Source organism: Drosophila hydei, unplaced genomic scaffold (assembly GCF_003285905.1).
Source record: "Drosophila hydei strain 15085-1641.00,03,60 unplaced genomic scaffold, DhydRS2 tig00000060-arrow-pilon, whole genome shotgun sequence".
NCBI lineage: Eukaryota > Metazoa > Arthropoda > Insecta > Diptera > Drosophilidae > Drosophila > Drosophila hydei.
In genome coordinates this window covers 1,420,001-1,446,471 of record NW_022045656.1, presented here as the reverse complement: position 1 = coordinate 1,446,471, position 26,471 = coordinate 1,420,001, and the positions used below count along the sequence as shown (strand labels likewise).

At 39.4% G+C, this 26,471-nt stretch overlaps 3 protein-coding genes and 1 long non-coding RNA gene across 5 annotated transcripts in view; 2 read left to right on the top strand and 2 right to left on the bottom strand.

Moving 5' to 3' along the window:
* LOC111604363 overlaps window positions 1–10,481 on the bottom strand; it is a 46,005-nt gene extending 35,524 nt beyond the window's left edge. Inside the window, exon 1 of the long non-coding RNA XR_002751747.2 lies at window positions 10,283–10,481. This is a non-coding gene — a long non-coding RNA (uncharacterized LOC111604363). The remainder of the gene's footprint in view (window positions 1–10,282) is intronic.
* A 396-nt stretch (window positions 10,482–10,877) lies between these two features.
* LOC111604360 (tetratricopeptide repeat protein 7B) lies at window positions 10,878–15,426 on the top strand. Of its 2 annotated transcripts, none has more exons than XM_023322429.2 (9): window positions 10,878–11,214; window positions 11,281–11,563; window positions 11,644–11,755; window positions 11,834–12,764; window positions 12,827–13,375; window positions 14,315–14,412; window positions 14,493–14,606; window positions 14,658–14,854; window positions 14,915–15,426. In XM_023322429.2, the coding sequence occupies exons 1-9, from the start codon at window positions 11,088–11,090 to the stop codon at window positions 15,045–15,047; spliced, it is 2,544 nt and encodes an 847-aa protein (XP_023178197.2). In that variant the 5' UTR covers window positions 10,878–11,087; the 3' UTR covers window positions 15,048–15,426. The 2 variants fall into 2 exon arrangements, with proteins under 2 accessions (XP_023178197.2, XP_023178196.2); XM_023322428.2 differs by having other exon boundaries at window positions 10,880–11,214; window positions 14,285–14,412.
* Window positions 15,427–15,647: 221 nt separating this feature from the next.
* LOC111604349 (trichohyalin) lies at window positions 15,648–19,739 on the top strand. The gene is made up of 2 exons (XM_023322413.2): window positions 15,648–16,896; window positions 18,573–19,739. The coding sequence occupies exons 1-2, from the start codon at window positions 16,387–16,389 to the stop codon at window positions 19,587–19,589; spliced, it is 1,527 nt and encodes a 508-aa protein (XP_023178181.2). The 5' UTR covers window positions 15,648–16,386; the 3' UTR covers window positions 19,590–19,739.
* A 3,391-nt stretch (window positions 19,740–23,130) lies between these two features.
* LOC111604345 (zinc finger protein with KRAB and SCAN domains 1) overlaps window positions 23,131–26,471 on the bottom strand; it is a 3,387-nt gene continuing 46 nt past the window's right edge. The window contains exons 1-2 of the mRNA XM_023322409.2: window positions 25,425–26,471; window positions 23,131–24,067 (exon numbers count right to left, since the gene is read on the bottom strand). The exon at window positions 25,425–26,471 is cut by the window's right edge and continues 46 nt beyond it. Of these exons, the coding sequence (XP_023178177.2) occupies window positions 23,211–24,067; window positions 25,425–25,791 (1,224 nt within the window). The 5' untranslated portion in view covers window positions 25,792–26,471 and the 3' untranslated portion in view covers window positions 23,131–23,210. The remainder of the gene's footprint in view (window positions 24,068–25,424) is intronic.

Below are 26,471 nucleotides of genomic sequence, written 5' to 3'. Positions count from 1 at the left end.
ATCTGATCGGGCAAGCCGCCTTATGATGCGAAAGATCAAATCAAATCCCCAAATCTCGACCAGAACTCTTGCCAAGGAGCTCAAAGAAGAGTGTGGTGTGGATGTGTCCCACGAAACGATCCGTCAGGCTATTCTACGGCATGGGTATTCTTCGAAAGTGGCACGTAAGAAACCCTTGCTGTCGTCGACAAATGTGGAAAAGCGCTTCTGTTTTGCTCTTACTATGCTTAGGCACCCAGAGGAGTATTGAAAGGACGTTATATTTTGCGACGAGACCAAAATAATGTTGTATTACAACGAAGGTCCGCCCAAAGTATGGCGAAAGGTCTCTAAAGCTTACGACAAAGCGAATATCATTCCAACAGTCAAATTTGGAAAGCTGTCGGTTATGGTTTGGGCCTGCATTTCCAGCCAAGGAGTCGGTGAATTGGTATTCATTGAAAACACAATGAATGCCGAGCAATATTTTTTAACCAAATTTGGCTTTATTAGTGAAAATCGGCCAACTTTTAAATTTTACCAAGACAACGATCCAAAACATAAGGAGTATAATGTACGTAATTGGTTGCTTTACAACTGCGGAAAGGTCTTGGATACACCACCCCAAAGCCCAGATCTCAACCCAATCGAACATGCGTGGTCTTATTTAAAGCAAAAGGTTGGAAAAAGGAATCCAACCAACCGTGGACAGCTAAAAGCTTTCGTACTGGAAGAGTGGCAGAAGATACCCCTAGAGTATATTCAAAACTTGGTCAACTCAATGAAAAGAAGACTCCAACATGTACAGAATGCTAAGGGGGGCCATACTAAATATTAAGTATTTCAAAATTAGTTATAATTAGTTTTACATTTTAAATTTAGAACAATATATAAGAAGTGTGTAAAGAGTTTCTTGACAGTGTAAAATATGAGTAATCTAAGTTTTTGTTGTTTTTTAAGTTTCACCATTATTGTTTTTGTTTCTGTTTTCTATAATTTGATTTAAAAATACCTATTAAACAGTTAACCATTAAAAAAAATTAGTTAAATTAAACAAAAACTCTTTATTTTTTTACATAAAGTCAAAAAATTGAGATTTTTTCCACTGTGTAAAGTGTTTCTTGACAGACTGTATGTGTATGAATGTATGTGCATATGTAAGTATGTACTGCCTAAAGATGAGCTCTTTAACTAGGCAGCACAGTTGGCTTGTAACTTGGTATGTGTGCATGTGTGTATGTATGTATGCTTGTAAGCAGCACGTATGTATGTATGTAACTCAAAACCGCAAATTGTGACACAAAATCCACACATACACACACACATGCATGAACAAAATAATAATAATAATAATAATAATAATATTTCTTTAATCAAACTACACAACTGATTGCATTATTGACAAACCAAACGAACGATAAGAGAGGGCAGGGAATAACTGCAGCAGAACACAGTGGTTCAATTATTACTTTTTACAGCTCAAATTATCTTATACGTAAATTTCCAAGTGTTTAAGAGAAAATGTGAAAAGTTCCTTTAAAGGCAATGACACTTCATATATCAATGATAATTTATATAGTATCGATAACAATCGCTAATTATTTTTGATTTTGTTTCACTGTAATTAAAACGCTTGACTTTCCATATATTTATATCGAAAAAATACAATGTTTATTTTTAATTATTTTAATGGAAAAACTGGTTTCCTTCCATTGCAAATTATTTAGATTCTATAGCAAATTAATCCACTGTGCGCTAACTTCTTGTAACAACAGAAAAAGAAGACAAATAAGAAAGCTCCAGTGAGGGGTGCCGAACTAGAAGATACCCTGAATCAGGTGATTTGAACATGTTTGAACATGGAGTACATTTAAAAGCAAAGAAAAGTCGAGCACCCCCTACCAGATTAATTAATTGTTTATTTTAACAAATAGCATATTTTATTGTGCTTTAGGTGCTAGCTCGAATCATCTGGAGAGTATAAATATCACTACTTGAAATTTTTTATACGTTTCTATTATTCTATAAATGTATCTACATGTGCTTAACATATCTATGCACAGATATAAACTGTGGAGTATATTTACAAATGCAGATCGGTGGGTGATCAGGGTATCTACAAGTCGAGCACTCCAACTAATGCTTTCTTTGGTAAGTCAGTAGAGACGTGTAGCAAAATTTTTAGTTTTTTTTTTTTGCTGTAAAAGGGAGCATACTGCAGTCTCTAGCTGCTATGGCGGCAAAATGGCTGGCCGGACAGCAGGGCGGACATTATTCAAAGGCCATATTCTCTTTTGATTTCATGAACGAATATAAGTATTAAGAGCAAATAACAATAACCGCAGCAAGCAGTAAGTTTTTATATATTTATATATTAAAGTTCACGTTAGAAGTTTACATTACATCTTCAACGTGTGAGTATGTGTGTGTGCGTGTGTGTGGATACGTGTATGATCGTGTGTGTAGCTACTTTTCTACAAATGTGTGCATAGCTTGTGTGTGACACATGTATTATGTTATCACAAAGCGAAAAGTGAAAAAAAGCTAATTTTGCAAGCAAAACCATAAATAGCAAATGTGATAAGCGCACATTAAACGGCGCTCAGTAAACCGCCATTGCCACATCGTGTGCTTTGTAGAGGTGCACCAGCAGCCTCAGCCGCAAAAGCAGCAGCAGCAACAACAATAACAACGACAATAAACGACAAGTGCAGAGAAGAACAACGAACGCAGTATGCGATGCAAACGAATTTAAAGCGTAGAGAGGCAAACGACGCACTTTCCACTCTCCTCCTTCTCATTCTACAGTGCTCTCGCTCTTTCGTTCACAGGCAAACGAACGACGACGGAGGGTAACGTCGACAGCGACGTCGGCCAGCATACCACAATTTATCGTTGTCAAAGTTATAGCGCGCTCACTTGACGATGCCGTCGTTTACATTGAGGCAGTCAAATTGCCAAGCAGCGCGGTCGCTCTGAGCGTCAAAGTGTTTACGAAAAAATGACTATATTATTTAATAATTAATAATAATAAATAATAATAACAAACAATAATAACCTATTTACTAGGTTTTTTTGTATTTTGGTCATTATATTTTCCTATTTATACTAGATTTAAAAAAAATGTTCTGATTATACTTTCGTTTTCACTCATTCCAATGCTACACCCACTGTGCATTGCTGGGTTACAACTTCACAATCATCGTCGCTTGGGCTGCGATTGGTTTTGCAGCTTATTTCTAGTTACTTCATGTGTGTGTTCGAGTGCGTGCGCTTGTGTCTGTATGCTTGTGAATGTGTTTGTGTTTGGTTTTACTTTTCTTTTATTATTGAAATTGAAAATGTGTGTAACGTGTGTTAATCGCCTCGCCTGATTCACGGACTGCCCCAACTAGCCACAAACTAACTCTCAAGTAGGCGTTACTTTTTACGTTTTGCGATAATTAAAAATTATATTTCTCTCCCTCTTTCCCTCTCCACTTATTACTACTATTGCTTGCTTGTCGCTTCTGCTGCTTCTGTTGCTGCCAATGCGTTGAGATAACAAAAACTAACAGTTTGTAGCATTATTTGTTAACTAAGCAGCGGCAGCGAAGGTTCGTTGACCAGTCGCCATCAAATGTTGATTTATGTATTGACACAAAATAATATTAAAAAATTCATTATCCCATATTGAGATTTTCATTTAATGAATATTTCTAATATGTACATATGGGTGTGTGAATGGATATGTAGACGTCTTTTCAAGGTTATCCATTTGTATCTTTTTACATATTTGTAAACATAGTGAAAACAAAAGGCCAAGCAAAAGCTCTGCGCTAATAGGCCGCTACGCAGCTAACGTGGATTAAAAATATGTGCAAGATACAAGACAAAAGACAACGACACAGTCAAAAATAAGAGCGGCGCAAACCAACCCAAAAAGAATCGGCAAAAAACATTGTAAGCGGCAATAGTAAGCTGTTTCTGTTCTCTCCAGTGGACCCGCTCTTGCAATCGCGTTCGTCTACAAGCCACACAATGAAAAAGAAATGGAACAGCGGTAAATTACGTTTTGTCAGTAAAAAGTTTAAAGTGAAATTATGTGCATAGATTGAAGCCGCAGCTGACAAAGGTTCTTCTGAACAAATGGCTGTATGTGTCTTTGTGTATATGTACGTACGTGTATAAGCATTTATGCAAGTATTGATTGTCCGCTTGCATTATAATAAATTGGCCCTTGGCATGGAATACATAGTGCACAATAATTAAATCAGTTGCTTCGTGAGTACAGTGGATCGCAGCTTAAGTGAACCGATTGGAAAATTCTTTCTTATTTAATTAACATTTTTAATTTTTATATGCATATTCTTTATGCAATAATTGCAATCATCAAAATAAATAATCTATTTTAAACAATTCATTAATAACTAATAGAAATCTCATTTATTGAGCTTGAACTGTACTCGACGTTTCCCCCCATCACTGTTTATAAAAGAACACAATGCAGCATCCGAACAGGCGAAGTGCCTAATAGGTGGCCATAGATTACCATGTTTCAATTCCGTAGCGTATCAAGCATTACATTTGCTATTAAATAGGAGCAAAATAAAAAGTCTATTTCCATATTTTTATTTTATCCATATTTAGTTAAAATTTTAGTTTTTGAAATAATTTATATTTACACACATCAATTAAATTTATGAATCGTGTAAAGCAGAATTGAAACTGTATTTGTTGCATACAAATCAAAACAAACAGAATTGTATACTGAAAATACGTTAAGTAAATAAAATTCCAAACAGCGATGATGCCGACAACATCGTCGCACAAAAATGCAAATGAATATGAGAGTACAGAAACAAACTAAATAAAAATCATCTGTGTGGGAGAGCGCTAAGTGGGGCGACAACTGCGGTCTGAGTGGGACAAATGGGAGATGGGAGGTACTGAGCGCAAACACACTCACACACAATACATATACATATACCCGAAGACTGCCGCCAACGCAGTCAAATGTCATTTAGCGTTGCAGGCGCGCTCGATTGTAGCTGTGAGCTACATACACAGTCACTCGCACGCATAAATACACACATATATATATATATATATATATATATATATATATATATATATATATATATATATATATGTTTGTGTATATATAAGTATGTGTATGCATGTGACTCACACACATTGGCACATTAATAGGCATGACACAGGAATGAAGCTGGCGAAAAATGTTTGAAATTCAAGCAAGTTGAAATGCTTTGCATATAAATTCGTATTTTTAGTTTTGCGCTTCGCCCCGCACTAAAGCAACGGCAGCTGCGTTGCTTTTCATTCATGCTCCTTATTATTGTTGTTGGTATTTGCTTTGTTTTCTTTGACCGCTTCAGGCATTTGACTCAGACGCAGCCGTAGGTTTTGTTGCTGTTCTTATAAATTATGTACAAAATGTTGTTGATGTCATTTTGAAATGAAACGGAAAAACTTTAGACAAGGATTATATGAAAAACTTAAACACAATTTTTTTATAAAATAAGCAATAACAATTTCGATTTCAATTTCAATTGCAAACTGCAAGTCAAAACGTTTAATCATCGCTCTCTTTCACACCCATTAACACAGATGTCGACTTTGACTCAATAACAACAACGAACTTCTGCGAATGAATTGCAGGCAAAATTTAATGTGGAAGGGCAAGAAGACGAATGAGTGGAAAGGGTGGAGATGTCATAACTTTTTATGCTAGCTCACGAAGTGAATAGGGTATATTGGTTTTGTGCAGTATCTGCCCAAATGAAAAAAAATGATTCTCCGTTAATAAGGCTGCCGCCTGTTCGCCTCCATCTCAGATAAATCTATAACGGGCGTTACACATTGCAAAATATCTATTTTATAATAAATAGTTATATTTGGGCACTGAAAGAGTATATGTAGTCGGTTGCGCCCGACTATACTGCTCTTACTTGTTTTTATTGGCAACAGCAAGAGTCGAGCGACTATGAAATATTAAGCAATAAAGCACAACAAAAAGTTTTCAACTTCAAAATGTAATGCACACTCACATATATGTGAATATACATATATGTATACAAACGAATGTAATAGCATGTATGCATATCTGTATAGCTCTGCTGCAAATGTTAAAAATAGCGAAGGAAAAGATAAAACAGCAGTAGTGAAGTCGACGTCGACGTCGCCGTCGCCGTCGCCGTTGACGTTAGCGTTAACGTCAAACGTCGTCATCGTTCCTGTTGTTTTTGTTTTTTTTTTTTAGCTGTGTCAGCGCTTTTCTCTGCTGTAATCGCGACAGTGAGGAACTGCGAAACAGCGGAACATAAAGAGAGTGGGCGATCATAGTGGAAAGATAGATAAAGGGAGGTAGATAATAGTAGTAGATGTAGGTGGCTCTGGCAGAAATATTGGCATAGAACGTGGCCAAACATAAATTTATTAGTTTTGTTTGTTGCTACCCTGTATTATTCGTCTTTTCATATCTGCCAAAGGCGTATTGATTCTGTAATGTAAAAAATAAAAGTAAAGATGATATCTAAGCTAACTTATAAAATAGATATCTATATAGGTGTATGCTTATAGTATGTTTCAAATTAAGCAAAATATTTATTTTTTAGATTTATTCACATTTAAATATATAAATATGCTATGAAACAATCAGAGTATTTAGCTTTCGGCACTGTAAGTACAAAAGTTCTCAATTTTTTCTTTTGTTTTGCTTAACTTGATTTATGAGCTTTTCACACACATGCACATGCAAACATGCTCACATATACGCTTACACACACGCAAACACAGCGAAATCGAACTTTATTGATAGTCGCGCTGTAGCAAGAAAGTATGGGATAAGAGAAGGCATATGCTGCTATGGGAGAGCGTGGTCGTTACAAACAGAGCGCAAGATGCTGATAGATAAGTGCGTGTGTGTGTTTTTTCGAGTGTGTGAGTCGGCAAAATGTATGCCATGCTTATGTTTGGCACTTGTTTATGACGAAGAGACTGGCAACGGCAGACGAACAAACGAAACACATGACAAGAAAAAAAGTAAGAACGCTGCAACCGGGTGCTACCGACTACAGAATACTCATTAACGGTCTAAAAGCTCTCAGCTGTTGTGTTTTCCGTTTTGCCACGCCCCCAGTAGATTGGGACCTCATTTTTGGACAATGATTAGAAGAGGCCTCCAGTAACACAACTGTTGAATGAAGGGGCTACGGATCCAAAACTGCGAGAAAACGGATTATTTTCGATATGGCACGCCACGAAAGGGGCGGGGGTTAAATCGGTTTTGAACTCACGGTTTGAACGGACATTCTACTAAACCAATATACTCTTTCAGTTAGTGATTGAGTATGAAAATGGATAATGAGAGCAAAAATCCTATGTAAATTGAATACAAGCCCAGAAATGTTCCACAGCTGAATACCTTATCGCTAGAGGCGGGCCATGGGGGAGCAGAGGAAGATACTTTTTCAGATGCCATCTAAAAAACGAGGTCATCAAAGCTTTAGCTTTAGCTTCAAAGGTCCATTAAAGAGCAAAAAGAAAATGCGAAAAAGAAACAAAAAACACAAGAAAAGCGTTTGACAACATGTAATTTGCTAAGCGTTGCGCGACAGCGCCGGACCGAAAAGAGTTTTGAAGAGAGGAAGATTGTTAAAAAGAAAGAGAAAGGGTAACGGGCGGCAGCAGATGTGTCCATCCAAATGCTAAAGAGAACATGTTATGCGACGAGAGGGTTGACGCGGGGGTGCTTGCCAGACAGCATAGGCACAGCGAGAGCACATAAAATGGCGCGCAAAATATATGTATGTATATATGTACATATTAAATGGCAGAGTTACGTGCTTAAAGTTGTCGCAGCAGACGCGTGACTGGAAGGCTAATGCAGGTAATGTCTGAGAATGACCAGCTAATGATACCCTGGCAAATTAATTTTTATCTGATCTTAGATAACATGTGAATATATGTACATGCCTTTTTTTCCCATATCTGCCCAACTATTAGATATCCTGTAAGAATAATAAAACATACCTATATATATAGAATCCATTTCATTTGTAAATATTTTATGTTAATTTATTACTATTTGATTAAATATTTAAACCCCGTATCAGTTTTACAGGGTATATATAAGACAAATCGAAAGATATACTGACGTACCAAAATAATAAGCGTGCTGCGAATTCAAGGAGGGAGCTGGCTTCTGAGGTTGGCACCTGCCAAAAAAGCAACAAGCAAATGAATACGAGTACGCAAAACCAAAGAGTCGCATGCGAATAAAAAACTCACAAACAACAAAACGTGATGCTATAACAACAAAAGTAAACAGAGATGCACAGAACAAACGAAAAAACACAATTGTTGAAACAGAAAAAATAAAACGGTAACAAGAGGAGCTTGCACAGCATTAACAACTGCACTCCTTAAAAACATAGCTGCAAATGTTCGTTTCACATGCCAAAATGTTTCACACTTAAAAGAGTCAAAGAGAGAACGATATATTAGGTGAGCGAGCGGACATATTTCGATTCGCGAACGCTTTAACACACTCTCTGCACTGGTTGTGTTGCTGCCTGTCTCACATCACTGTTCTTCCACTTTGTCTGTGTCCCACATCTTCGACTGCGCTTGAGCAGCGACGACGTTGGCGAACATATGCCGTTAAGCGCAGCATGCATGTTTTTCTCTAATGGCAGCAACGGCTATGGCGCCTCTCTAAGCACTAAACAATTGTTCACTTCACATCCCCATGCACCCTATATACACCCAAGTCGTAGCCACCTGCTGGCATTGCACAAAGCAACCAGAGTTGCGAAAAGCAATAGAGCTGCTTGTTGCACAGTGCAACAGCTCCTGTGTGTGTGCTTATGCAAATTAGAGATGAGCGCGTGCTCATATATATACGTTCTTTTCTATATATATATATATATATATATATATATATATATATATATATATATATATTTATATATATATATATATATAGAACAGAACGTATATATATATATATATATATATATATATATATATATATATATATATATATATATATATATAAATTCTGTTCATTCACATCTCTTGAAGTGAGTGAATTAGATACATACACACATATCTAAAATATACATACATATACATATATATCTAAAAAATTTAGTTTTGTAGCAAATTTGTTAATTTCCTGATTTAGCAGCTTTATGCTCATTTTCACTTAACACATCTATATGACACGTTTTTCAACAGCTGCATACCACTGTGTACTCTTTTATTTGGCATAATGATACTTCTACTCATCCTTTTACTGCCCATGTTGTCGTCTCCCTGACTTTCAGACTGCTTACTCGCTTTGTAATTATTGTCATTACGTCACAAGCATGTAAAATCGTTGTTGAGAATTCACACACACACACACACACACACACAGTCAGCGCAACATACACACGCAATACTCATTTAAAATGTCAGCCATTACCGCTATTCGGATTTTGTTTTGATTTAAATTTGGCGCGCATTGACAAGAATTTTCGGTCATATGCCTACTTTTAATTTGACATATTTCCAATTTGCATTCAAATGCTTGTTTTAAGTAATTATTTGTTACTTTTATTGTTAGAAAATGCAATGAATTGCTAATGGGCCTGAGTCAACGAAATGACATGCAAAAAGCTCAGGCAATTAACTTAAACTTCGACAAGACACGCGATAAAAGCTGAGCGCGCTCTTTTTTGCTGGTCAAATGGAGCGTAAAATTGGCAGAAAATAAAAATTACGAATTGCAATAATTGAACTTGACTAAAATGCCAGCAAGCGGTAAATGCAAATCGAAAGCACATGTGGGTGTGTATGACAGCTTTCCAATAAGAAGGGCTTATGGTTAAGTGCTTATGAATGTCTGTGTGTATACGATTGTTGCGTTAAATCAAATGAATAAACTGCAATAAATACACGTAATTAATTGCACGTCAAAAATACTCTCACTTTCTCAGAAGTGGGCTGAATACACACTTACACATACAGACTCTCATTTATATATATATTTTACATATATATATATAATTCATGTATATGTGTGTATGCATTGATTGCGGCGTCCGCAGCCAACAGACAACAACAACAACAACAAGGAAACAGTTAAGTGAACAGCTGAGCGTTAGCCCAAACGGCGGCACATGCAAACATACAAACAAACATTCGCTTTTACATACGCACGGTATTTACGGTCACACTGCGCTATGGGGCGTAAGTGCGCATGTATTTGTGCTTTTAGCTAAATTGCAAAATATAAACAGACACAACGTCTTACCGTTTGTTTTAGAAGTGCTGCACAGCGAAATTCAGTTAAATTTTTAATAAAACACAATTGAATTTTAATAGTTAATTTAACACCTTCTACATTAAATTGTCAACTTTAGTTTTTTCGTTTTTTTTTTATTTGTTTAGCACACAAGCTGCACGCTTTAAAAACGTTAAATGTTGTCACTATTATGCCGCATTTATACTTATTTCATATTCTACGGAAAATTCGAGCACAAAGCATGCGTATCACACAACAACAAAATGGGAACTGCATTGGGAGTGGCTGTGCTGCACAAGCAAAAAAATCTCAAATAATTGAGTGAAAAATACTAACATTTATTTTGAGAAGGGCTAAAAATTACTGGCTTTGACAAGCAGCTGTTTATGCAGTGGCAGCCTTCCCATGAAAGTAGTTAGAAGATTAACCTTTTGTGCACGTTCGTGTAAGCCGTGTTCCACAATGCATGATGTCATAGGTCGAATGAGGCAATAGTTCCTTTAAAACTTATAAGACAATTAATTACTAAGACCGGCATTTTAAAACATAGTTAAATGGCTTCAATATTAAATGCTATTATTCATAGAAAATATATTCAAAATTGTATTTACTAATAGATATTGAGTGTGTGACGTAAGAAGAAAGAGAACGTTCGCGTAACCTTGGAATCCCAGCAGGTGGCAACGCTGCACTTTTAATTACACATACTGTGCGTTCAAGTGTATTACAGAAAATTGTAATTGAATTATAAGTTTAAATTATAATACCAATTGGAAAGCGACAAACGTGCTGGCCGCATAACTAGTTAACCGTTATGGCCAATCGCACGCGCACCAACACGACCAAGGTCGAGGCTCTCATTGAGAGCTGTCGCAGCGAAGGCAAATGGCAGCGCGTTATCGAGCTGACGGACGAGCTGAAATCGGGATCGCCACATAACGGTAAACGATACTACAATAAAATAAAGTAAAGTAAATCAATCAGTCAATTCCCAACCTGCTTTACAGAATGCTTGGCCAATTTTTTGGTAGGCGAGGCACGTCTGGAAAGCTATTTGGAAGAGCATGCCGTGGCCGCCGAATCGAACTTTGGCCGTGCCAAAAATGGCCTGGCTGAAGCCAGACGTTACTTGAATCTAGCTTTGGGGGAGAGTGGCCAGAAGGCGGGCATAGCTTTGGATGCATATTTGCTGCTAGCCAAGCTTTGCTATGCTTGCGGCGAATACGAGCAGAGTCTGGAGAACTTTATCAAGGCGGAGCTGAATACGCTGGCTGAAAAGGAGTTGACGCTGTAAACAATTCATATCTAATATATTATTTATTTTAAATGTATAGATATATAATTATGCATATATACTTCATTTGATACAGGCGCAGCTTGAAGATCTTGGCCGAATCGTATGCTATTAAGGGACTCTGCTTGGAACAGCAAGCATACAAACCCACGTCCAAGTTCAAAAAGGCCGAGAAGGATACGGAAATGGTGAGACCGTGAAGCAACAGCTGCTTCTTAAGCATATTTACTGAATGGAGTGTAACAAACGTATTCGCCTTACCACAGATCTGCTGCTTCGAGCGCGCCTCTGATTTGGGTCTGCTCTACCTACAGGAATATGATATTGTGAGTGGAAGTAATAGCTCCTCGAATAACTCGACCGCGGGCTCCTTACTGAATGTCGGCGTGCAGCAATCGTTGAGTAGCTTTGCCATTAGCAGCACCATCCCGAGCAGCAGTGTAACCCTGGAGGTCAGTCGTCGTATGGGCGCCATACTGGAGACGGCGCTGCAGCGGGCGCCCATTGTTCTAATAAAGGCGGGCAAGCTGCAAGCAGCTGTGGAAAGATATCGCATAATGCTAAATGCCATTGAGACGCGAGCAACGCAATCGTTGCGTTTGACGCTCGCCCGTCAGCTGGCCGAGGTGCTGCTCCGTGGAGTGTCGGGCACAATCTATGCGCCTCCTTTTACCACCAAGTCGGGTGGCAGTACTTTGCGTGGCGGCGGCGCCACCAAACGGCTATGGAAGCCACGCAAATATGCAGCCAGGCAGCAATTTACGCCACGCAATCAACAGGAGGAGGTCATTCTCCTGCTCCTGATTGCCGAGGCACTTGCTGTTCGGGACACCGTACTATCGCAAAGTCCAGAGTTTAAGCAAGCGCGACAACACGCCATGGGCAATGTAACGGCTGTCTACGATCTGCTGACGCTGGCCACGATACGCTGGGGTCTGGTGCAGCTGCTCAACGAATCCTTCGAAAAGGCCCTCAAGTTCAGCTTTGGCGAGCAGCACGTCTGGCGGCAATACGGACTTAGTTTGATGGCCGCGGAAAAGCATGCGCATGCGCTGCGTGTTCTGCAGGAGTCGATTAAACTGACGCCGGGAGATCCGTTGCCTTGTCTGTTGGCCTCGCGCCTCTGCTACGAGAGTCTGGAGACGGTAAAGCAGGGACTCGACTATGCGCAGCAGGCGCTCAAGCGGGAAGTTAAGGGTGAGTGCAGGACACAAAATAGTTGATTTATAATTTACATTTGCCGCTATTTCATATCGCAGGTCTTCGGCCATCCCGAAGCCAACTCTTCGTGGGCATTGGCCATCAGCAGCTGGCCATACAGGCCACGCTCAAGAGCGATCGCGATAGTTACAATAAATTAGCGCTAGAGTCTTTAGAGCGTGCCGTCCAGCACGATGGCAACGACCACCTGGCCGAGTACTATCTGTCCCTGCAATATGCGCTGCTCAATCAGCTAGGCGAGGCTCTGAGTCACATTCGCTTTGCATTGGCTCTACGCATGGAGCATGCACCCTGTCTGCATCTGTTTGCTCTGCTGTTGACAGCTTCACGACGACCGCGCGAGGCGCTGGGCGTGGTGGAGGATGCCCTGCATGAGTTTCCCGATAACTTGCAGCTGCTGCATGTAAAGGCACATCTCCAACTGAACCTGGAAGATGCCGAGACGGCGCTGTCCACAGTGCAGCACATGCTCGCCGTCTGGCGCGAGGTGTACGAGGCGCAGCTGGCAGGCGAGGAGGAAAAGCATTCGGATACCAAGAGCGGCATCCACTTGATTCACTCATCGCAAATGTCTGACAAGGATTCGAGTAAGTGTTTGCCATGCGATTGCATCGCCATAGACCCAACAACAACAACAAGAACAACACCTGCCACTAATAATAACTATATATTCTGTATAAATACCAAACACATACCTACACATATACATATAAATCTATTACATCTATGTAACTACAAACTTCTGCGGAATGTGTCTGTCTAAAAAATCCAATTCATAAAAAACATAAAACATAATTGTAAGTCTTAATTGCAAATTAAACCAATTTAACTCGAACGTCGGCTTGCGTCGACTTTGTTGTGCGCTTGCAAAGCTGATATCTGATGGAAATTGTTAATATTAATATTTATTTGAGTCACTGCTGAAGTGTCCCTTAGAAGGATAATCGATTGATGATAGAGCGATAGAAAGTAGCTATAAGCTCAAGTATTATATAAGTGAATTGAGTACTAAAAATTCATATACATACAGTTTGAACTTTGAACCAAAAAAAAAAAAGAATCTAAGCAGTAATAAGCGAAATGTGTCCAAACTTTTGTCGTATGCAAATCGTTATCGAAGAACTATGATGTTTGTTAAAATCTAATATAATTTCAGCTGATCTCTAGTAGTTTAAGCTCAAACTGAAGAGTATAATATTCATATGTCTTTGCAAATGTACAAATTGCTTTATTTTATGCTTCTGCATTGCGGTTCTCTCTCTCTCTCTCTTTCTCTTTCTCTGCCTTTCACATCTTCTCTTGTTTACATTCTTCTATCTTGAATGCTCTCAACTTTTGCATCCTGTCGCATGCTTTTCTTTAAACTTAGGCACTTGTACTAATTGTATATACTTCTGTTTTTAAAATACTCCCTAATTCGGATTGCCGTTGGCTAATTTTGATATATTTCACTTTGATTTCATTTGTAATTCCCAACTTGTTATTGCAACTTCAAGATTCTGTCTATGCTGCTTCGCTGGCTGCAGTATCGCGCGTGGAGCAGGCTCTCAGTGAGGCGGCCAGCTCGCTGAGCTCGTTTACACAAAGGCCGGGACCGCGCCGTCCCTGGATGCTGCAAATCGAGGTTAGTTATTGATCGATCATATCTGTAAAAAGATATACATTCAAATATCTACTCACTAATTTAATATTCGCTTCATATAGATCTGGCTGCTGCTCGCTGATGTCTATATGCGCATCGATCAGCCGAATGAGGCGCTCAATTGCATACACGAAGCCACGCAAATATATCCACTCTCGCATCAGATCATGTTTATGGTGAGATATATCGTCACTAAGAGTAAAACATATTTAACACGCACTTTGCAGCGCGGTCAGGTTCATGTGTACTTGGAGCAATGGCTGGATGCGAAGCAATGCTTCTTGAATGCCGTTGCCGCCAATCCGAATCATACCGAAGCTTTGCGTGCTCTAGGCGAAACGCATTTAATATTGGGCGAACCACGGCTGGCTGAAAAAATGCTCAAGGATGCTGCTAAATTGGATCCCAATTGTCCAAAGATTTGGCAAGTGTTTCACTTAGCTTATCAAACCATGTCTAATTGGCTCAATTGGCTATCTTCTAGGTTCTCGCTGGGCCAGGTTATGGAAACATTAGGAGATTACAATTCATCCGCCGATTGTTTTGCCACGTCGCTGCAATTGGAGCCGTCTTGTCCGGTGCTTCCGTTCACCACGATTCCTTTAGTTTTCGAATAGTCATTTCGTGTGAACATCTGCATTTCGTTTTCTTTTCTGATATATATATATATATATAAACCACACCAAAACTAACCTCAAATGAACAACAAAAACAGACGAACCGAGCAATATTACTTTCTAGAAGATTGAACGATATGTATTTTTGATTATTTTATTATTATTAATTTATTCCGTTGTTATTGTCAGTATTAGGACAAGCGTTGATGGTGTAAATCGTGTATCGTGTATCGTGTATCTGTGTAAATTATTAGCTACTCCTATTCGAGAATGTTTAACTAAGCCAATTATCTATTATTAACTGAAAAGCGTAATTGTATTTAAATTACTTCATTCATATTAATATGAAGTCGGGAATTTATGCGAAACAAATGTGTATTTAAAATGTTTTCTTGTTATTTATATCAGAGATCGGTATACATATAACAGTTAATTATTTTATTGAAAATAATATATTAAATATACACATAAATAAATGTTTGAAAAGCAAAGTATTAGACCAAGTTTTCTTATAATGTTTATAGTTTAAACAATTGTTGTTCATAAAATGATATAGTATTATGCTAAAGGTTTTTGCCTGAACAATGCATATATGTTTCGGGTTTAGATTCCAAATTAATAATTCTAATATAAAGCTTGTAGTTTTTAGCGATTGTCAGATTTGTTAGCATTGCGTGCGTGAAGTTTGTGGCAACTTTCTAAATAGCTGAAACACAACTTGCTGTCTGTCCTTCGTTGAGGGCTCCTTTCACTTTTCCGTTTCTAATTGGCACAGCTAATTTCCGGCAGAAATATCAGCCGAAAACCTCGAAAAAGTTGCAAAAATAGAAGTAAGAACGCGGCACTCGGGTGCTACCGACCGAACACTGAGCTGAGCCAGCTCCAAGATATAGCCTTTTTCGATTTGGCAAGCTACAAAGAGGCATCTATATGTCATTCCAAGCCTATGATAGTTGTCCCAGGCTCTTAATGATCGTAGATATTTTCACTGCAGACTTTTTTTCCTACGGTCAGACGTGCATTGCACAAAGCCAATATACTCTGTTTACTAAGTGTAAGAAGAAGCACCACAACGCAGCGCGCCAATCAAAATAAAAATAACTCAAGAACTCGTTGGTTGTCCGGGGCAACGGGCGAGTGGCCAATCAATAAAAAAGTAAACAAAACCAAATAGAAGTTAAAAAATGCTATTGCAGGTGCGCAGGAATTTGGGTTTACGGGCAGATTAAAAAATATAGCAAAAGTCCAATTGAATGCAGCAGACATTGCTGTGCCAGTTAAGAGGCAAGAGTTAGGAGTTTGGCCCGCATGCAGAGCGGGCGATGGATTGCTGAGCACGATGACACCGAAGCGGAAACGACAGCGTGGCAAGAGTCGCGCCAAGGAGCAACATGAACAGCTGGTCGCAGCACTGGAGCTGGCGGATAGCTGCTGCGGTGTCTGCCACTGTGACTGCTACAGTTCGCACAGCAGCAGCAATGCAAGTGGACGTGGACATGGACATTCGTCAGCGAAGACGGAGTCGCAGCTGAAACAACTGGATCTTCAGATACGCGCCTTGGAGCAAGTGCAGCGCAGCGAGCACAGTCTAAACAGGGACAGCAGTCGAGCTCGCAGCCAAAGCGCTCTCAAATCCCCCTCCGAACAGCCCAAAACTGCGCACAGTCGACGCGGCTCGGCCGAGTGCCAGACTCGCGTCTCTACAGCTTCCAGAGGCAGGCGCTCCAAGAGTGCGGGCAGCCAACGTAGCCAGTCCAGACAGGAGCATCTGGAGCTTCGGCTGCAAGCCAAACCTTCCAAGCAGCGCGCTGGACGCACGACTGCCGTGCGCGACTGCCAAATGCTGCAGGTGAGTGTGACCCAAAGGACGAAGAGCGAGGACAAAGGCCTGACACCTCTGACATGTCTCAGTGTCTCATCTAGTCGCTTGCAATATCCATTTCATTTTACTTAATTCTTCAGCTTTTCATTTGACTTTACTTAATTTCATTTTACTTAATTCTTCAGCTTTTCATTTGAGCTGAGTCCAAGAGCTTTAAGCATCCGCATTTCCGAATCGCCCACAAAAGAAATAATTTTCTTTCGGACTTGATTTGTTTTCCATTGCGATTTCGAATCTTGAAATTCAGTTTAAAGTCATTTCAGCATCTCCAAACTGCTATAAGAGGAACAAATAAAGTGATTCTAGGCAGTTAGCGATTTCAGTAAAAGAGACTTTGACTAGTAAAAGCTATCTAAGGCTATCTAAGGCTTCATAACAAATTTTCTTATACTAAGCCATATTCGTATTAAATCCATTTACTAAAGTCTTTATAGGAACTATCGACTTGACAAGCTGGATTAAGATAGGTTGATAGTAATCCACATTTCCAGTCTTGCAGTTGTACTTCTAAAACTGTGTTACCCAATGGCTATAAGATATTTTAAGTGGGGCATGATCTACACACATATACCTTATGTCTGGCTTCAACAGCGAATTAAACAGTTGCAAGTGGTGGTAATTCGCGAGGTAACGCAACCCTAGTCACATCCATAAAAATCAAATAAATTTTTAAAATTTCAATTGTCTTGGGCGGTGGGAAGGATGAGCGGACGGATAGACAGACAGATAGACGGACGAGCGGACAGCTGGATTAATGGACGGCGGTCGGACTAATGGACGGACTAACAAAATATTGACGTACGGACGGACAGACAGTCAAATTGACGGCTGGACGGACGTACACTAAGCTGAATATTGGAAAGAAAAAAAACAATTCTTTTGAAGTTCCGTATTTAAATATATTTCATATATATATATATATATGCATATATATATATATATATATATTTAAATCAAAATATTAGCCACATTGAGCTGCAATTGTGGCATTTCTACCAGCAGACAATTCAGACCAGAAGACAATTCAGCAGGCTCGATAGCATCTCAGATCTAAATGCAGATAGTTATAGATTGGTAAACACAAAAAGAAAATAACTTCATTTCGAGCAGCTGAAATCGTATTGATGCGGTTCAGATGGTCGTATTGCCAGTGGCCAGAAGAGTCAGATTAGTGAAGGTGCTGGAACTGACAGCAGGTACAGACTGAAGACAGTAGAGCTGATAGCAGGTACAGACTGAAGACAGTAGAGCTGATAGCAGGTACAGACTGCCAGATGCAGTACCTTTAATAAAGAAAGCAGAAGATCCATTGACTTTATGAAGCGTTTCCCATTGGAAATCACAAAATAAACCTTGCTTGCTTCCAAGTGAAGTTATTTTCTGAAGAATATGCTAACACAGGCTATATAATGATATATATAATATATATATAAATTATTAAAATGCGACTCATCTGTCACATTATTTGCGCTTACTGCTCGAAAGACAAAGCCAGACAAAGATTCGCATGTAGCTCCAAATGAAGATGCCTGGGATACACCAAAGGCAAACTCCAAATATTTCTGAATATTTTCAAAATTGCAGCTCAATGTGTTCACAGCATTAATATCAGAATCATAAATCTTTTCTATATCTCATTGTAGACTGTGTTTGGTTCGCTGCGGGGCAGTGATGGCTCGACGCTGGGCATCAGCGGCAGCCGAGCGAAGTCAAAGTCGCAGGAGAACATGTCGCTAGTGCCGCTGGGTCAGAGGCAGGCGCGCAATTCGCTGTGTGCCTCGATGGCTAACCTGTGCCTGGAGCCGACCGTGCGCGCTGCCTACGCGCAGGTGCCCAGCCACGATCAAAGGATACTCAACCGGATGGCGGTCAAGCGCAGCGAACGAGCGGCGGACAAGGAGCAGTCGTGGCTGGCACGAAAGTACTGGGAGAACGAGCGACTGGAGCGGCAGCTGCTCAAGTGCGAGCAGCTGGAGGAGTACAAACGGGCCGTGCACGACAAACAGTTCCAGGACTATCTGGTGACTAAGGCGCGTCTGCAGGCGTTGGCCGAACGCGATCTGGCCGAGCTGCGGCGTCTGCGTGGCGCCCTGGACGCTAAGGATACGGCGGCCAAGCAGCGGCTGGCGGCAATGCGCTTGGAGCGCGACATGACGCTCTGCCAGCGGCGCTGCGAGGAGTCTCGTCGCAGCGAAGCGGTCAACTTGCAGCAGGAGGAGCAGCAGCTGGATGAGACGCTGCGCAAGCGTGACACGTGCATGCGGCTCACACAGCGACTGCGCCATGCGGATCAGCTGCGTTCACAGCTACTGGAGAGCTACTTGAAGCGGCTGCAGCATGACAATCAGCTGGAGCAGCTGCACCACGAGGAGCACTGGCGCGCGTGCCAACAAACGGAGCGCCTGAAGCGCGAGCAACTGCAGCAGGACATCCAGCGCAAGCGACAGCAATCGCAACGCTTCGCCGACTGCCGCCAGCGAAAGCACGAGGCGCGCTTCCGCACTGCCAAGATCTCAGCCAGCCTCAGAGAACTCGTGCGCCAGTCTGTGACGCCCGAGTCGGCCGTGGAGCAGCCATCGCACAGCTTCCACGCCCAGCAGCACTTGCAGCTGCAGCGCCTGCTCTGCAACCCACGTACAGCAAAAGACTTCCCCAAGTAACTACCAAAATAAAGCCCGAATAATTGGGTTAATAATTACTAAGTGTGCAATTGTTGTTATCATGTGAAATAAATAAGAGAAATTCAAGTCGAAGTGGAGGGATCTGCGTTAGACTCAACAACTGCTAAACAACTCATATGTATAATAGATAAGCAGCAATTGATTAGAAAGAGTTTGTTGAACTTAAAATTAATTTGTTGTTAAGCTTCTTGGCAATAAACTTCAAATGGTCGCTTTGAATTGAGAAAGCCTTGCAAAACTGGGTAGCTAAATTGGAAGTTATTTTGTAAGCATAACAGATTTCAGATTGTTCAAGTGGCTCAAGGCTTAAGCTGCTTTAAGTCTATGCAAATTCACAACTCATAGGTCTAACTGTGGAGCAGATTATAAGCATAAGTTAATTAATTCTAGAACATTAAGTCTACTTGTGGCTAGCCACAATAACCAAGAATGTGGAAAGAATTTGTTTTTTCCGACTTGTAAATCTGCAGAGAAGACCCCATAGTACTCTGTCTTCAAAATTGCGAAAGATAAAGTTTTTTCCGACTCGTAAATCCGCTGAGAAGACCCCACAGTAATCTGTCTTCAAAGCTGTGCAAGATAAAGTTTGCCCTGAAGCGCACAAGACATTGAATTTTGAAACGAAGTTAAGTTGACTATAAAATTCTAGTGCCTTAGAGATAGAATTTTTTAAAAATTAATAAAAGTGCTAAATTCTAAAATTTGAAAATTAGCTTGCTAAAAATTGAAATTCTAGAAAGTTTTCAATTGTCTTTGTGAAATTTGTGAAATACACACACTCAGCTAGAACACAAAGATCACGTCTTGGCTACTACGTGAGGTGAGAGTCGCAGACACAGGCAGAACCCTGGAAGCTGGGTAGGGTTGGGTCAATGTCTGGCTGTACTTAGCTGGAGGACACACGTGTTGATGTATGACTAATTATATGAATCTGTGAATGGGCATACAAACAATTACTTTATAGAAATAGCCAACAATCTGTATACTATACGATTTGCCTGGCGAAGGTGTCAAGCCTACCTTATCGACAGTGACTCAGTTGAAGAGCAGCTCACGAGCTTCTTTGGACTCTGCTGACCTAGGCCATTCGACGACGGTCATTTCCCGGTGTTAAATCAAAGTTAATTGGATTAACACTTTTTGTGTAGCTCATAATTATGACATGTCTCGTTACTATGCCACTTTTGAATTGTTGTTGTTGTTGTTGTTGTTGTTCCTTGGTCATTTTGTAATTGAAGCAAATGAAAATTGTCTTTGCAAGTGAATGTGTCTTCTGCTCTGGATGCTTGTTTACGATCAGACAGTCGGGCACTTGTTTTGATTAAAGGCGTTGATAGTGGGCCCGGTATACGCATATATAAATACGTATATATAAAAATTTATATGTGCCTATGTAGTGTGAACTCAAAGCTCAACGAAGACAGTCGTACTCAGTATGCTCTATAAATATTTTATTGGGCTGCGGCATTTTCCGTGCTGATAAGTTTTACTTTGCAGCGTTAAGGCAAAGACTTTGTCACTTTAATATTCATGTATTTATTATATGTATATATATTTATTCACTTGACACACTTGTCACATAAATAGCTTAGCTTCATCTGTGGGGCAGGTGATGCTTCTGCTAATTGATTCATGAACTCTGTGTAAAATATATTATATATTGATTTGCACGCTTGGCCAATTTTCGAATTTAACTCAAATTTCAAATTTTTAATTTCAGTTTTGCTGCTCAATTTGCACTGAAGATATAGTTTTTCCAGCTTAACACGCTTCTAAGTCACACTCAAAAATGTTTTATTCAAATTATTATTATTATTTATTATTATTGTTCATATTATTTATATTATTTTTAAGTTTCTATATGCAACAGTCCAGCGTTCAAAATTAGACTAATTCAGTTATTGCAGATGCGCTTTTAAAATTGATCAAAAATTATATTTATTTGAATGCTAACCTCCTACGTAGACCTACCTAAAATTTTATACATAAAAATAACAATTTCAAAATATATATGCCACTATTGAATTTCTTTATTTTTTTATAGTTATATGAAAAAAAAATTAAAATCAATGTTAAATTTGAAAAAAAATTTAATTTATAATTTTATTATATTACACTGTAACCATAAAAAAATGAAATTAAGAATTTATTGCTTTTGAAATAAGAAATAATAAGAAAAGAAAATAAAATAAAATAAAGGCAACGCTATGTCAAAATATATATACCGACCAGTGTATGTTTGACAGTTAGAGAGGGAATTGTAGAAGCATAAAATTCTGTTTTAACTTAAAAAAAAAAGTCGACTAATTCTTTGATTACTTAAAACTCTTCTAATTAACTTAAAAAAAGTAGACTAATTCTTTTATAATTACAAAATTAAATAAAAATATTTATATATATATATATATATTATATTATTTTCTAAAATTATTTTATATGATCTAACATAGGCAAGAAGCTTGAAGAATACAAATTTGGAGTAGTTTACTTAGTTTAAATTTCGAAAAGTCTAGAGCTCTGTATTTAGTTTGTAAAATAATTTTCAAATTTTTTGATTAAAGCCAGCGAGCTCTGTAGACTTTCACATAACACGCTGAGCGCTATAGAGTATTATAACTGAATGATAAGTAAAGAAAAAAAGCTAGCGAAATTACTGGAAACATTACTTGCGCTTTTTCAACGATCTCTTTTGTATATTTATTTATTAATTTATTTTCCTTTTTGTGTGATCTTTGGCAAATATATACTTTTAATTTTTATTTATAATTAATTGTATATATTTCACTTTTGTACTTAACAATAATGTTGTACACATACATAAATAGACATATTAAATGTAGAAAAAATATACAAAGATGTTTTACGAAGCGATAAGCCGGGTGTTTCATAAGCTTTTAAGCGCGTGCTTCTATCAAAAAACCAATATTCATATATATTTACTTAGAATGATTAATATATTCTTGTTTATATATGTATATGAATTTATTTATATATATTATAGCTTTTATATGATCTCAAGGCCTTATGGAAATATATAATATTCTTGCAAATTTAGATGAAGTTAGGAAATATTTAATAATAACAAATAATTTTAATTCAAATTTGAAACCTGTACAATTTCTTTTGATTCATTTTTATGATAAATATATAAATTTTAATAAACAATTTGAATTAAAATTTGAAACTTTTCCATTATCTTCTAATTAGTTTTTATGATAAATATATTAATTTTAATATTCCTAATAAATAATTTAAGTTATTGTTGTTGCCCTTGCTCCATTTTTGGTTTATATATAAAAATATAAAAATATATATATAAAATATATAATATATAATACATATATATATATTTTTTTATTTGAATATATTAGCTATATATATGTAAATATTTAGTAGTATTTATATTTATATTTCAATATTTCTGTTGAAAAAGCTAATACTTCCACCTGGCCTATATACAGATATACGTACAGATACAGAAATTAACAAAATATTAATTACCTGGCAAATTTGATGCAGAAATATTTATGCAACTGAATTTCTAGGGGCTAAAAATTCTTTTTAATTGAAGTTCTCAAACGGAAATGAATGGCAAGCGGCTTAGCTCTCAAAGTCGGTGTACTTGAGATTCAGCTGCGTCTCAATCAGATTCGAGTGCTGCCTCAATGTATGATTGTTAAGATTGCCAACGCTCTGATAAGACTTGTCGCAGTACGTGCACGCGTAGGGCTTTTCGCCGGTGTGCACTAAGTGGTGGGAGTTGAGATGGCCCCGTGTAAAGAAGGCCTTGTTGCATTGATCACATTTGTAGGGTCGCTTGGACATGTCCGGATCGTGGGAGCGCAGATGGGTGCGCAGGTCCGACTTGGTTGGCCACGTCTTGCCGCACACATTGCAATCGAAGATGCGCGGCTTGGTCTCGCCCGTGTGCATCCGGGCGTGCGAGATCAGCTGGGTGCGCAGCACGAACCGTCGGTCGCACAGTTCGCAGGCAAAGGGTCGCTCTGTTGAGTGCAGCGATGTAAAATGATAGCGCAGACTGTGGCGCGACGCGAAACTTTTCGAGCACACCTCGCACTCATAGCGCAGCCCATCGCCCAGCCCATGCACCGATATCATATGCAGCTTCAATTGAAAGTTACGCGTAAACTTCTTTTCGCACTCGGTGCACGGACACAACGACTTTGGCGTCCTGCTACGTCCGCCTTTTCCACTGCCACCTGCTGCTGCCACCTTGCGTGGCGGCCGCTTTCGCTGTGGCGGAACAACTGGCTCTGGCATACAAGCAGATCTATCGTTCGTTTCCTCTTTCTGCCCTTCATGCTCCACTTCTTCGGTGGTCTTCACTGGCTCCAGGTTACCTGGCAAATGGATAGGCGTGTTCAGCGTAGCAGCGTCCCAGTTGGCGCTTGCCTGCTCCTGATTGCCCCGAAACAAATCCGACAGATCCAGGCTGCCTAAAGGGCAGTGCAAAAAATATATTTAGATATGCATTGATACTTTGCAAGCTTATCCAGAGTAATAAGACTGTACTGCGAAGGGCTCAGCTGTCTTAATATATTTGTATTTATTCAAATATTATTCTTATACCCGTTTACCAAGTGAAGCGAGTATATGAGTATTGTTCGTTTGTCTGTGTGCAATTAAACTAAATCGGAAGTAGATATATGTCCACAGTAAACTAACAATTATAGATAAACTGCTGAGAGCGTGACAGGATGATACCTGTTGAGCTCTCTTACAGTTAGACCTACAAATTTTATGTTTTTAGTGATTTTTGTATGTCTTTAAAACTAGTAAAATGCAGTTGGTCAAAACTGATTGCAGAGTGTCTGCTTGTCCCTAAAACGTACCCAGCTTATGCGCTTTTTATTTATATTTATAAAACTCAGTTCAAAGATTTCTCTCTGTTCAGGACTTAACTCTTCCAATTGAATTGTATTTAAACAGCTTTATTTTCTTTTGCTTCAATCCATCTTATATAAATTGCAGGGGATGATGTTATCTTGATTTCGACATAGAGATTATTGATTGGCTAGCTCTCAGAATTAATTGTCTAAGTGCCTTATCTTTAAGCTGGATATTAACTTTTTGCTTTAAGAAAAGAAAACCCACTTAAGGCTCATGAGTCTAGAAGAGAAAATCAATTTTATTTTTATAGCTTGAGCCCATTGAAAATGGGAATTTCTTGCATCCGTCTACAAAAGCTAGAATCTTCAAATTTTAAAAATATATTGCTGAATAGCACACCTGCTATGAGCATATAATTATTTTTGTTAACACAGCCCATTTTCAAATCTGTGATTTGATTCTAGATTTCAGATTTACTGTGTAGCTACCTAGAATGAACAGCGAGATTTGGTATGTTTCGGATTCGGAATACTTCACTAAGAGAGTAGAAAGAGAGAACAAAGTTCCTATACTAAAGCCCTTGCTAGAGTCTGCAGCCCAAGCACTATGACTACGTGATATAGTAATATGATAAGGTAAGAGATATTATAGTAGGTGAATTATTAAGCCCTTCTGACAAAGTGAATCAGCAAGCAATCAATCGACTATAGCTTATGACTTCTGAACTGGGGTTTGATTGAACTCTGAACCGTATTACTATAAATTAACAAAGACAATTCCTAGTTTTAGTTAGGTAAAGTTTAAGCATGGCTTGTGTTTAATTGAAGCGGATGTTGGCTTGATAATGGGGCTATGCTTGCAAATTTTACTCTTGATAAGATTTATAAACTGTATCGCACATTCGTGATGCTCATGATTAGGCTAATTAGTTGAGTCTGTTTATCAATTATTCGGCTGACTTACCAAAGTCAACTGGCTCCAGCAGCGCTGACATAGGCATGGACATGGACATGGACCTAGATTTAGCTTGCTCCAGGCAGCCCACCTCACGTTCGAGGCACTCGAGTGCGTCGTCCAACGCCTGTTCGTTCCGGGCGCGTAGAATGCGTTCCGATTCCTCGCAGCGGCGTCGAAAGTCAAGGGCGTCATGGAGTCGATGCAGGCAGAGCTGGCAGATGACATCGCTGGGCACAATCTGTAGCGTGGGCGACAAGGCGAGCAGCTGGCTGAACAGTTGATCATTGTCGCAGATGCTGTGGCAGTGCTGCGGCTGCTCCACCAGGCAACAACGGCAAACCACAAGAACCGAATGATTCAGCAGCGGGAACATAATAATAATACCTTGGAGTGCGTCCGTCCGCTTAGCTGGACCGTTGCTGGACGTCTGTGTTCGAGCGTATTCAATGACAACGATCAACGGTCTCGATCAGAGACTGAAATGTACTGATGCCGAAGCCAATGTCGATGCCGAAGTCAATGCCGATGCCGATGTCGATGCCGCTGCCGCTGCCGGCTGAGGGCGCATTGATAGCCCTTGACATGGACACAGGGCGGGCGATAAGCGGCCCGAGTCTGGCTGTCAATGTTTGCTAATTTACAATCAACGTTTACTAATTGATTATTGGGATTTGAACTCGGCATTGGGTATCTATGGCATCTCTGCACCAGCTTCAGCAAAACCTCCATTCGACCACACCTTGTCGCCCTGGACACTCGCTACTTATGCACTTGCTATCGCAGCGTCATGTTTTTGCCGGTTTTGATGCTCGCCTAGATGTATCTTCCAATGGACGCGTACCGAAAATAAATCTGACTCTTATCGCCCTTATCGCTCGGCTGTTTTGTTCTTTGTACTGAGCGGGTTTCCCGCTCTCTCTCCACATGACAATATTTATTTCCTTCTTCTTACGCTACAAATAGAGAAGGAGATTATTATATCTGTTTGCTTGTAGACGATCGATCTGTCGACTTCTAGTCCAACACATATCTCTACTGTGTGTGCTCGGGAAG

Coding starts and splice junctions, on each gene's coding strand:
- LOC111604360 (XM_023322428.2), top strand. CDS start 11,088: ATGGCCAATCGCACGCGCACCAACACGACCAAGGTCGAGGCTCTCATT. Junction 12,765..12,826: donor GCTCAAGCGGGAAGTTAAGG/GTGAGTGCAGGA, acceptor TTCATATCGCAG/GTCTTCGGCCATCCCGAAGC. Junction 14,413..14,492: donor CCTGGATGCTGCAAATCGAG/GTTAGTTATTGA, acceptor CGCTTCATATAG/ATCTGGCTGCTGCTCGCTGA.
- LOC111604349 (XM_023322413.2), top strand. CDS start 16,387: ATGACACCGAAGCGGAAACGACAGCGTGGCAAGAGTCGCGCCAAGGAG. Junction 16,897..18,572: donor GCGACTGCCAAATGCTGCAG/GTGAGTGTGACC, acceptor ATCTCATTGTAG/ACTGTGTTTGGTTCGCTGCG.